Source organism: Nerophis lumbriciformis, linkage group LG34 (genome assembly GCF_033978685.3).
Source record: "Nerophis lumbriciformis linkage group LG34, RoL_Nlum_v2.1, whole genome shotgun sequence".
Lineage (NCBI taxonomy): Eukaryota > Metazoa > Chordata > Actinopteri > Syngnathiformes > Syngnathidae > Nerophis > Nerophis lumbriciformis.
Window position 1 is genome coordinate 12,220,298 of NC_084581.2, and position 12,451 is coordinate 12,232,748.

Consider the following 12,451-nt stretch of genomic DNA (forward strand, 5'->3'; position numbering starts at 1 on the left):
AGGGAGGTAATGGGTCCCATTTTTAAAGTCTTTGGTATGACTCGGCCGGGGTTTGAACTCACGACCTATCGATCTCAGGGCGGACATTCTAACCACAAGGCCACTGAGCAAGTTATGTATCACGATTTCAATCATTTATAGATTATTGAATTTATCTGTTCACACTTATATATAATTAATCATATTTTAAGGATCTAACAATTGGATTTTATAAATATTTAGTGTATTTGTTCAATCGCTTCCATTTAACAATTATAAACACATCAAATAAAAAAATAAAATGAAATCAATACAAATGAAACTGATTAATAAAAATGTGATACAATTAAATAGAAATGTCGGCAAATAATTAAATAGGCAATGAAATCTATAAATTGATTTTGAAATAAATAATTAATAAATAGTTTGAATAAAGTGATTAAGGCTATATATCACAATTTCAATAATGTACACATTATTTAATATGCAATTTCACATTAATAATCAATTAATCATTGGTTAATGATAGGCTATGTTTAATTTACTTATGTTATTTAATTCGGGTACTTGCCTCAAGTTGTGAAAAGGTCAACAGATCATGCAAAGGCCTTCGCAAACAGGAAGTTAGGCAAAAACGAACGCCTTCAAAGGGCAGTTTCAAGGCAGAGGTCACGTAGCTTCCTCCTAACTTAAACATGTTTTGGGTTACTAGAGGCTGAAAGCGTGACACACTTCGCTTATCTTAGCATAACTAAGTGAAGGCTTAGCTTAGCTCAGCCAGCAAATATTAGCACATCAAGAGGAAGCAATGCAGTGTCTGCCATTTGCCGCCGTTAAACTTCCTGTTTGGTGTTTTTGCATGATGCGAAGTTGCTGCATCTTTGCTTAGATGGCCTTTTTTTCTCTGTGCGTCTATACATTCCAAGCATGTGACACATCTAAGACAGCTGTGTTTGTGTTTGAGCTGCAGGATAGTGTGTGTGTTCTTCATTATATAGGGTAAAAGTGTGTGTGTGTGTGTGTGTGTGTGTGTGTGTGTGTGTGTGTGTGTGTGTGTGTGTGTGTGTGTGTGTGTGTGTGTGTGTGTGTGTGTGTGTGTGTGTGTGTGTGTGTGTGTGTTGCTGTATTTCTAGAGACTTTAACAAAGAAAAGTACCTTCCATATGAGGACCGGTGAACAAGTGAGGACCAAAATCTTGGTCTCAATACGGAAAACCGTTGCTTCTAATTGAGAGACAAATACTAGAGTCCGTGAACATTGCTCCAAAGTCAGGATTTGTTGTTGATTTAATGTGCATACAAAGGTAAACATTGACAGGTGCATAGGCAGCAATATATGATAAAACAAGACTAAAGAAGGACTTCACCTATTCAGCCCGCCAGTTGAACAGCTGATTTTACGACTTCCGGTGCTGATGTAAGACAACCCGCGTCCCTTATGTGACCATAGGAGGAACAAATACACTACGGTACTAAGGCTATAGTGGCCATTAACAGATAGCCATCTGTGGTCAAAAAGGAGGGATTTTTCAAATTGACTGTGTGTCGGTTTTCAAAGTGCTCCCCCATCATATTTGTACATATCGTATTTGCTGATGTTGCTCTATTGTTGTTGTTGTTGTTATTGTTGTGTATGCTGTTGTTGTTTTTGTCTCTCTGTCTTATCCCCCTCTTGTCCCCACAATTTCCCCCTCTGTCTTCCTTTTTTTCTCTTTCTATTCCCTCCTGCTCCGGCCCGGCTGCATCAAATGATAATATAAATACATTTAATAAAGTCAAATACAAATAAGGCAACAAGAGATGTATCCCACACTTGTCTTTTGTAAAGTAAATTTGTACAGCCGATATGGGCATCTACATCAACTATATGATTTGCCTGAAAAGCTGGACAGGACAAAAAAAAAAAAAAAAAAAAAAATATATATATATATATATATATATATAAAATATGAAATAACAAGTGTGCGTAAAAAATTGAAGTGCTCCCCCTTTGGCCAACATATGTAATAACATGTGTGTGCCAGAGGAATTGAAATGTGCCCCCTTTAATTAAAAAAAATCAATAAATATGTATATAGAGACATACTGTAATAACTTGAAGTAAATAATGAAGATTAAAAACCAATTCCAAACAAAAAATTATAATTAAAATATATATTATCCATCCATCCATCTTCTTCCGCTTATCCGAGGTCGGGAAGCAGCTTAAGCAGGGAAGCCCAGACTTCCCTCTCCCCAGCCACTTCGTCCAGCTCTTCCCGGGGGATCCCGAGGCGTTCCCAGGCCAGCCGGGAGACATAGTCTTCCCAACGTGTCCTGGGTCTTCTCTGTGGCCTCCTACCGGTCGGACGTGCCCTAAACACCTTCCGAGGGAGGCGATCGGGTGGCATCCTGACCAGATGCCCGAACCACCTCATCTGGCTCCTCTCGATGTGGAGGAGCAGCGGCTTTACTTTGAGCTCCCCGCGGATGACAGAGCTTCTCACCCTATCTCTAAGGGAGAGCCCTGCCACCCGGCGGAGGAAACTCATTTCGGCCGCTTGTACCCGTGATCTTGTCCTTTCGGTCATAACCCAAAGCTCATGACCATAGGTGAGGATGGGAACGTAGATCGACCGGTAAATTGAGAGCTTTGCCTTCCGGCTCAGCTCCTTCTTCACCACAACGGATCGATACAGCGTCCGCATTACTGAAGATGCCGCACCGATCCGCCTGTCGATCTCACGATCCACTCTTCCCTCACTCGTGAACAAGACTCCGAGGTACTTGAACTCCTCCACTTGGGGCAGGGTCTCCTCCCCAACCCGGAGATGGCACTCCACCCTTTTCCAGGCGAGAACCATGGACTCGGACTTGGAGGTGCTGATTCTCATCCCAGTCGCTTCACACTCGGCTGCAAACCGATCCAGCGAGAGCTGAAGGTCCTGGCCAGATGAAGCTATCAGGACCACATCATCTGCAAAAAGCAGAGACCTAATCCTGCAGCCACCAAACCGGATCCCCTCAACGCCTTGACTGCGCCTAGAAATTCTGTCCATAAAAGTTATGAACAGAATCGGTGACAAAGGGCAGCCTTGGCGGAGTCCAACCCTCACTGGAAACTTGTCCGACTTACTGCCGGCAATGCGGACCAAGCTCTGACACTGATCATACAGGGAGCGGACCGCCAAAATCAGACAGTCCGATACTCCATACTCTCTGAGCACTCCCCACAGGACTTCCCGAGGGACACGGTCGAATGCCTTCTCCAAGTCCACAAAGCACATGTAGACTGGTTGGGCAAACTCCCATGCACCCTCAAGGACCCTGCCGAGAGTATAGAGCTGGTCCACAGTTCCACGACCAGGACGAAAACCACACTGTTCCTCCTGAATCCGAGGTTCGACTATCCGGCGTAGCCTCCTCTCCAGTACACCTGAATAGACCTTACCGGGAAGGCTGAGGAGTGTGATCCCACGATAGTTAGAACACACCCTCCGGTTCCCCTTCTTAAAGAGAGGAACCACCACCCCGGTCTGCCAATCCAGAGGTACAGCCCCTGATGTCCACGCGATGCTGCAGAGTCTTGTCAACCAAGACAGCCCCACAGCATCCAGAGCCTTGAGGAACTCCGGGCGGATCTCATCCACCCCCGGGGCCTTGCCACCGAGGAGCTTTTTAACTACCTCAGCAACCTCAGCCCCAGAAATAGAAGAGCCCACCACAGATGCCCCAGGCACTGCTTCCTCATAGGAAGACGTGTTGGTGGGATTGAGGAGGTCTTCGAAGTATTCCCTCCACCGATCCACAACATCCGCAGTCGAGGTCAGCAGAACACCATCCTCACCATACACGGTGTTGATAGTGCACTGCTACCCCTTCCTGAGGCGGCGGATGGTGGTCCAGAATCGCTTCGAAGCCGTCCGGAAGTCGTTTTCCATGGCTTCCCCGAACTCCTCCCATGTCCGAGTTTTTGCCTCCGCAACCGCTGAAGCCGCACACCGCTTGGCCTGTCGGTACCTGTGCCGCTGCCTCAGGAGTCCTATGAGCCAAAAGAACCCGATAGGACTCCTTCTTCAGCTTGACGGCATCCCTCACCGCCGGTGTCCACCAACGGGTTCTAGGATTACCGCCACGACAGGCACCAACTACCTTGCGGCCACAGCTCCAATCAGCTACCTCGACAATAGAGGCGCGGAACATGCTCCACTCGGACTCAATGTCCAGCACCTCCCTCGTGACATGTTCAAAGTTCTTCCGGAGGTGGGAATTGAAACTCTCTCTGACAGGAGACTCTGCCAGACATTCCCAGCAAACCCTCACAATGAGTTTGGGCCTGCCAGGTCTGTCCGGCATCCTCCCCCACCATCGCAGCCAACTCACCACCAGGTGGTGATCGGTTGAAAGCTCCGCCCCTCTCTTCACCCGAGTGTCCAAAACAACTACAAAGTCGATCATGGAACTGCGGCCTAGGGTGTCCTGGTGCCAAGTGCACATATGGACACCCTTATGTTTGAACATGGTGTTCATTATGGACAATCTGTGACGGGCACAAAAGTCCAATAACAAAACACCACTCGGGTTCAGATCCGGGCGGCCATTCTTCCCAATCACGCCTCTCCAGGTTTCACTGTCGCTGCCAACATGAGCATTGAAGTCCCCCAGTAGAACGAGGGAATCATCCGGGGGAGCACTCTCAAGTACTCCCTCGAGCGAATTCAAAAAGGGTGGGTACTCTGAGCTGCCGTTTGGCGCGTAAGCGCAAACCACAGTCAGGACCCGTCCCCCCGCCCGAAGGCGGAGGGAGGCTACCCTCTCGTCCACCGGGTTGAACTCCAACGTGCAGGCTCTGAGCCGGGGGGCAACAAGAATTGCCACCCCAGCCCGTCGCCTCTCATTGCCGGCAACGCCAGAGTGGAAGAGAGTCCAGCCCCTCTCGAGAGAACTGGTTCCAGAGCCCTTGCTATGCGTCGAAGTGAGTCCGACTATATCTAGCCGGAATTTCTCCACCTCGCGCACTAGCTCAGGCTCCTTCCCCCCCAGCGAGGTGACGTTCCACGTCCCAAGAGCTAGCTTCTGTAGCCGAGGATCGGACCGCCAAGTGCCCTGCCTTCGGCTTCCGCCCAGCTCACACTGCACCCGACCTCTATGGCCCCTGCTATGGGTGGTGAGCCCATTGGATATGAGACCCACGTTGCCTCTTCGGGCGCTCGCCATCGTGCCCCGCCTCCTGGCCTGGCTCCGGAGGGAGGCCCCGTTGACCCGCGTCCGGGCGAGGGAAATCTGGGTCCTTTATTTTTATTCTTCATGGAGGTCTTCGAGCTGCTCTTTGTCTGATCCCTCACCTAGGACCAGTTTGTCTTGGGAGACCCTACCAGGGGGCATAAAGCCCCCGGACAACATAGCTCCTAGGATCATTGGGACACGCAAACTCCTCTACCACGGTAAGGTGGCAGCTCAGAGATTATTAATGTTGTAAATACAAATCTTTATATATCGAGAAAAGGTGGTCCTAAAGACATAGGCATTTTTTGGAGGTCTCAAGAAGGTAACAAATACAAGAATGTGTGTGTGTGTGTGTGTGTGTGTGTGTGTGTGTGTGTGTGTGTGTGTGTGTGTGTGTGTGTGTGTGTGTGTGCGCGTGTGTCTGCTGACTTGGCGAGTGTCCAAAACAAAAGCTGCGGCATGATGTTTCATATTCAAAAGTATGACCCCAGCCAACATCACATGAAGGTAGACGCTCATTAGAAACTCATCATACCCTCAAATGCTGCTAGCATGTATCACAACTGGCTGCATTTCACACAGCTTCTTAATTTGGAACACATTTTAATGCACTCCATCTGTGCATATACTTCATGTAACCGTTGGTATTTCATTAGAAGGTGTGATATTTGGCAGCTGTTCGATTTATAAGTCATTAATCATAATAATAATTATGATTTTAAAAAAAAGATGACTTGTTGCCTATATTTCTGCACATTTTAGCTGTTAAGTCAGGAATAACGAAGCCAAAATAAAAAAAATTCTTACATACACCATTAGATTCAACTTTATTATTATTATTAGATATAACGTAAAGAATCAGTAATATAAGAATGATGTATGGAGTCGACCCGACCTCGGATAAGCGGAAGAAGATGGATGGATGGATGGATGGATATATGGAGCATCAAATTGAACTATAAATTAAATTTTACTACTGTTAGATAGAAGGCAAATAATCAATTGAGGGTAAATAAGTACAATTTGGTCCAAAAAAATCAAGTGGTAAACAGCATTTTCATCTATAGAGCATTAAATCCAACTAGAATATAACAAGGAATCAATAATGTCAGAAAAGGTAACATGTGGTCCTTAGATAAACTGCTTGCTTTCTTGTATGTGCCATTAAATCCAACTTTATTAGTGTTATATATAACATACAAAATCAATAAAGTACAAATAAGTCACATTTAGCCCAAAACACAAAGATTAAACAGCATGTTCATGTACTTACATTAAATTCATCTTGATTGTTGTTAGAATGGATTAATTCGCTGGAATAAAAAAGACAATATAACATACATCCATAAACGTGGACGCATGTGAAAAAGTGCAGTATATTTATCTGTACAGTAATATATTTATTTATTTATTTATATATATTTATATATATTTATTTATTTTATATATATATTTATATATTATTTATATATATATTTATTTATTTATATATGCACCTTATTGCTTTTTTTTATCCTGCACTACCATGAGCGTATGTAACGAAATTTCGTTCTTATCTGTGCTGTAAAGTTCAAATTTGAATGATAATAAAAAGGAAGTCTAAGTCTAAGTCTAAATCTAAGATATAACATAAACAATCAATAAAGCCGGACATAAGTCATATGTGGTCCAAATCACGAAGGTTAACCTGTTTTTTTCTTGCATGTACCATTAATTTCAAACTTTTTTTTATTATTAGATATAACGTAGAGAAAAAATTAAGTAAACATTTAGAAGTAAATGCTCATGTGTAAACTATTTCATTCAACTTTACTATAATGTAAATAAATAATAAAGTAAAGTAAAAAAGTAACATGTGGTCCAAAGAACAAAGACTGCTTTCTTGCATACACCATTAAATCCAACAGTACTATTGTTGGATTGAATGTAAAGAATGAGTAACATTTGGTCTAGAAATTAAGTATTATGTTCACGTACAGAGCATTAAATCCAACTTTAGAAATAACGTAAATAATTAATAAAGCAAGTATAAGTAACATTTGGTACAAAAACAAAGGTTAAAGCACATGTCTTCATGTATGCAGCATTAAATCTAACTTTACTATCATTAGATATAACATAAAAAAATCAATATAGCACGTATAAGTAACATTGTGGCCTAGCATATAGGTCAAATGAGACATTAATGCTCTCTTATCATAACTCACTGACTGTAATTGTTTACTTATTATTCAGTTATCAGCAAAGCAGCAATAGGCAACATACTTTGTGGGGAAGTATACTGTATATATATTCAAAACATCATATGTTTATGTTTGAACATTCTGGAGTGGTAATGTGTTCTCTATCAAGAGACGAGGCAAACGTGAACGCCAAATGTCTCTTCTTATTGAACGCGCTCTTCTGCCATGTTTTTATCCTGCTCAGGTTCTGGAACGCGGCACAGGAAAGCGGATCAGTGTTGCGGTCAGCTCAACTCGCTCTCCGCCATCAAGTACGCCATCGTGACGCTCTACGTGCTGGTTGTTCTCACCATCTTGGGACTCTGCCTGGCAGGTAGGACGCTATCAAGGATGCCTATTGGTGCTCGTTACAGTGGTCTCCAACCACAAAGTTAGCCTTAGCTTTAAGAGGAGATCTAGCTCGGACATCGCGGACGTCTGTGATCAATAAGTTTGCATATGGAAAGAGTTTCATGTCCTTCTCTTGTTTCTACATTACATCAGCCATCTCACACCCACAAGCGTGCACACATACACACACGCACACAAAGTGTAATCTGGGGGATGGTGAAGCTCATTTCCACACATTACTTTAGCTGTCTGCTGTACTTTATTGGTCCAACACACACATTGAATAAACAAGCCATGTCAAGTGTAAAGTGAACGCCAACGGTGAATTCCCGCTTCTTTGGCTTGAGGGCTTTAATGAACGGGTCTCCTCGTGGAATACGAACCTCCGAAAACATACAACTCCCACGGCGCTGCTTGTTCCGCATCGGCGCTTCTCAACTGGTGGGCCACGGTCCCAAAAACGAGCTTGTAAGGGTTTCTGACAGGACTGCTATGTACAAAATCCAAAACCAGTGAAGTTGGCACGTTGTGTAATTCGTAAATAAAAACAGAATACAATGATTTGCAAATCCTTTTCAACTTATCAATTGAATAGACTGCAAAGACAAAATATTGAATGTTCGAACTGAGAAACTTTTTTTTTTTTGCAAATAATCATTAACTTAGAATTTAATGGCAATTGCAAAAAAATTGGCACAGGGGCATTTTTACCACTGTGTTACATGGCCTTTCCTTTTAACAACACTCAGTAAACATTTGGAAACTGAGGAGACCAATTTTTGAAGCTTTTCAGGTGGAATTATTTCCCATTCTTGCTTGATGTACAGCTTAAGTTGTTCAACAGTCCAGGGTCTTTGTTGTGGTATTTGACGCTTTATAATGCACCACACATTTTCAATCGGAGACAGGTCTGGACTACAGGCAGGCCAGTCTAGTACCCACATTCTTTTACTAAGAAGCCACGCTGTTGTAACACATACAGAATGTGGCTTGGCATTGTCTTGCTGAAATAAGCAGGGGCGTCCATGAAAATGACGTTGCTTGGATGGCAACATATGTTGCTCCAAAACATGTATGTACCTTTCAGCATTATGGACACACTTATGTTTGAACATCGTGTTCGTTATGGACAATCTGTGACGAGCACAAAAGTCCAATAACAAAACACCACTCGGGTTCAGATCCGGGCGTCCATTCTTCCCAATCACGCCTCCCCAGGTTTCACGGTCGTTGTCAATAAGAGCATTGAAGTCCCCCAGTAGAACAAGGGAATCACCCGGGGAGCACTCTCCAGTACTTCTTCAAGGGAATCCAAGAAGGGTGGGTGCTCTGAGCTGCTGTTTGGTGCATAAGCACAAACAACAGTCAGGACCCGTCCTCCCACCCAAAGGCCTAGGGAAGCTACCCTCTCGTCCACTGGGTTGAACTCCAACATGCAGGCTTTGAGCCGGGGGGCAACAAGAATTGCCACCCCAGCCCGTCGCCTCTCACTGCGTGCAACGCCAGAGTCGAAGAGAGTCCAGTCCCTCTCGAGAGAACTGGTTCCAGAGCCCTTGCTGTGCGTCAAAGTGAGTCCGACTATATTTAGCCGGAACTTCTCCGACTCGCGCACTAGCTCAGGCTCCTTCCCCCCAATAAGGTGACGTTCCACATCCCAAGAGCTATCTTATGTAGCCGAGGATCGGACTGCCAGTGCCCTGCCTTTGGCTTCTGCCCAGCTCACACTGCACCCGACCTCTATGGCCCCTGCTATGAGTGGTGAGCCCATTGGAGGGGGTGTAGCTCGGTTGGTAGAGTGGCCGTGCCAGCAACTTGAGGGTTCCAGGTTCGATCCCCGCTTCCGCCATCCTAGTCACTGCCGTTTTATCCTTGGGCAAGATGCTTTACCCACCTGCTCCCAGTGCCACCCACACTGGTTTAAATGTAACTTAGATATTGGGTTTCACTATGTAAAGCGCTTTGAGTCACTAGAGAAAAAGCGCTATATGAATAAAATTCACTTCACTTCACTTCACCCACGTTGCCTCTTCGGGCTGTGCCCGGCCGGTCCCCATGGGGGACCTCTGGGCCTGTCTCCAGAGGGGGGCCCCGGTAACCCGCGTCCGGGCGAGGGAAATCTGAGTCCTTTGTTTTTCTATTTCATCAAGGTCTTTGAGCTGCTCTTTCTCTGATCCCTCACCTTGGACCTGTTTGTCTTGAAAGACTCTACCAGGGGGCATAGAAGCCCCCAGACAACATTGCTCCTAGGATCATTGGGTCACGCAAACTCCTCTACCACGATAAGGTGGCAGCTCACAATTTAACCTACAAAACAAAAATTCAATCAATCAATCAATGTTTATTTATATAGCCCTAAATCACGAGTGTCTCAAAGGGCTGCACAAGCCACAACGACATCCTCGGTACAGAGCCCACATAAGGGCAAGGAAAAACTCACCCCAGTGGGACGTCGATGTGAATGACTATGAGAAACCTTGGAGAGGACCGCATATGTGGGTAACCCCCCCCCTCTAGGGGAGACCGATTGCAATGGATGTCGAGTGGGTCTGACATAATATTGTGAGAGTCCAGTCCATAGTGGATCCAACATAATAGTAAGAGTCCAGTCTATAGTGGGGCCAGCAGGAAACCATCCCGAGCGGAGACGGGTCAGCAGCGCAGAGATGTTCCCAACCGATGCACAGGCAAGCGGTCCACCCCGGGTCCCGACTCTGGACAGCCAGCACTTCATCCATGGCCACCGAACCTGTGTGTCTCCCCCCTCCACAAGGGAGAGGGGAGCAGAGGAGAAAGAAAAAGAAACGGCAGATCAACTGGTCTAAAAAAAGGGGGGTTATTTAAAGGCTAGAGTATTCAAATGAGTTTTAAAATGGGACTACTATGCTTCTACTGAGGTAGTATCTCTAACTGTTACCGGGAGGGCATTCCATAGTACTGGAGCCCGAATAGAAAACGCTCTATAGCCCGCAGACTTTTTTTGGGCTCTGGGAATCACTAATAAGCCGTAGTTCTTTGAACGCAGATTTCTTACTAAAACAATTTGTGCTGATTCTTTTTTTTCTTCTTTTTTTTTTAATCAAAATGACAAAATCAGGATTACCGGCTACAATGTGCACAGCTTTTCAAAGCAGGGTTTGAAGCATGATACTGATAAAGCATGTTCCCTGGGTTCGAACACGCCCCCCCTGGCATCGCACCACGTCCCCTCAGTTCTTCACTACTTGAGAAGTACTGCTCCAGGGGCCAGCTGCTTTACGCGGGTTTATAGCTTTCAGTGCCTGCCTCACCTGGTGTTCTTGGAGGACGAGCAGCTGAGGACTAGAGGGTAGAAGGGGCATTTGGGGTGTGGCTGGTATGGATGACTCGAAACGGGCAGAGAAGTGTTAAGTCCCTCTGCTATTTTTCCTGTTGTTAGCTGCCGATGAGTTACTGTTGTTGCTCTTCAGGTGTTGGATGCCTCAGCACACATTAAGGGCCTGTTTTACTAAGGCAAGGGTCGGCAACCCAAAATGTTGAAAGAGCCATATTGGACCAAAAATACAAAAACAAATCTGTCTGGAGCTGCAAAAAATTAAAAGCCATATTACATACAGATAGTGTGTCATGAGATATAAATTGAATTAAGAGGACTTAAAGGATCTAAATTACCTCAAATATACCTACAAATGAGGCATATTGATGCAATATGTACATATAGCTAGCGTAAATAACGTGTTAGCATCGATTAGCTTGCAGACATGCAGTGACCAAATATGTCTGATTAGTACTCCACACAAGTCAATAACATCAACGAAACTCACCTTTGTGCATTCATGCACAACGTTAAAAGTTTGGTGGACAAAATGAAACAGAAACAGAAGTGGCATAAAACACGTCCCCCAAAAGTCAGAGAAAATTGTACATGTAAACAAACTACGGTGAGTTCAAGGAACGCCAAAATTAGTAGGACAAAACGGCGCTTGCCAAATACTCGAATCAGTGAAGCATGTTTAATATAAACAGTGTGCTTTATAACAATTAGGGAGGTTTGTGTCATGTTTGTCCTCCTACAGAAACCATATTAAAACAAAAAATATATTTTTTTCCCCCTTATCTTTTTCCATTTTTCATACATTTTTGAGCTCTTTAGCCGCATGCGGCTCTAGAGCCGCGGGTTGCCGACCCCTGTACTAAGAGTACAAAAACACGTGCAAACTTGATAGCACACGCAAAGCTGATCTACAAAACATGTGCAAAGTGCATTGCTCACGTCTGTTACGTGAGCAGAATAAGGCGTGCAATCTATTTTGCGTCTTTGTCTTCATTAATATGCAGAATATATGCTGGTCATCAAAATTCCCACAATACTGGGAGGAGGAGAAACAAATACATTATAAAAAAAAAAAGGCACAGTGTGAGCTGAGGAGTGTCATCCATGATAATTGGAACACACCCATCGGTTTTCCTTCTTAAAGAGAGGAACCACCACCCCGAGATGCAAAGATGCAATGAAATATTTGCAGTAATGTGAGAGGGTAATCTCTACTGTAATTATAGTATCTATACAATTTGTGTGTTTGTGACCTAACTACATTCCTTTTGTGACCTTTTGGTATTTAATTCTATTTTACTTCTCTGTTTGTGCTCTTACGTTCACTTATTTATATAAATACAATAAGTGAGTTTGGAGTAAATGTGGGAGAACAGGTACCGTAG

At 44.4% G+C, this 12,451-nt stretch overlaps 1 protein-coding gene across 1 annotated transcript in view; it reads left to right on the plus strand.

The window, feature by feature from the left end:
- Positions 1–12,451, plus strand: part of scara5 (scavenger receptor class A, member 5 (putative)) — a 121,340-nt gene that overhangs the window by 10,147 nt on the left and 98,742 nt on the right. Inside the window, exon 3 of the mRNA XM_061929841.1 lies at positions 7,611–7,739. Within this exon, the coding sequence (XP_061785825.1) occupies positions 7,611–7,739 (129 nt within the window). The remainder of the gene's footprint in view (positions 1–7,610; positions 7,740–12,451) is intronic.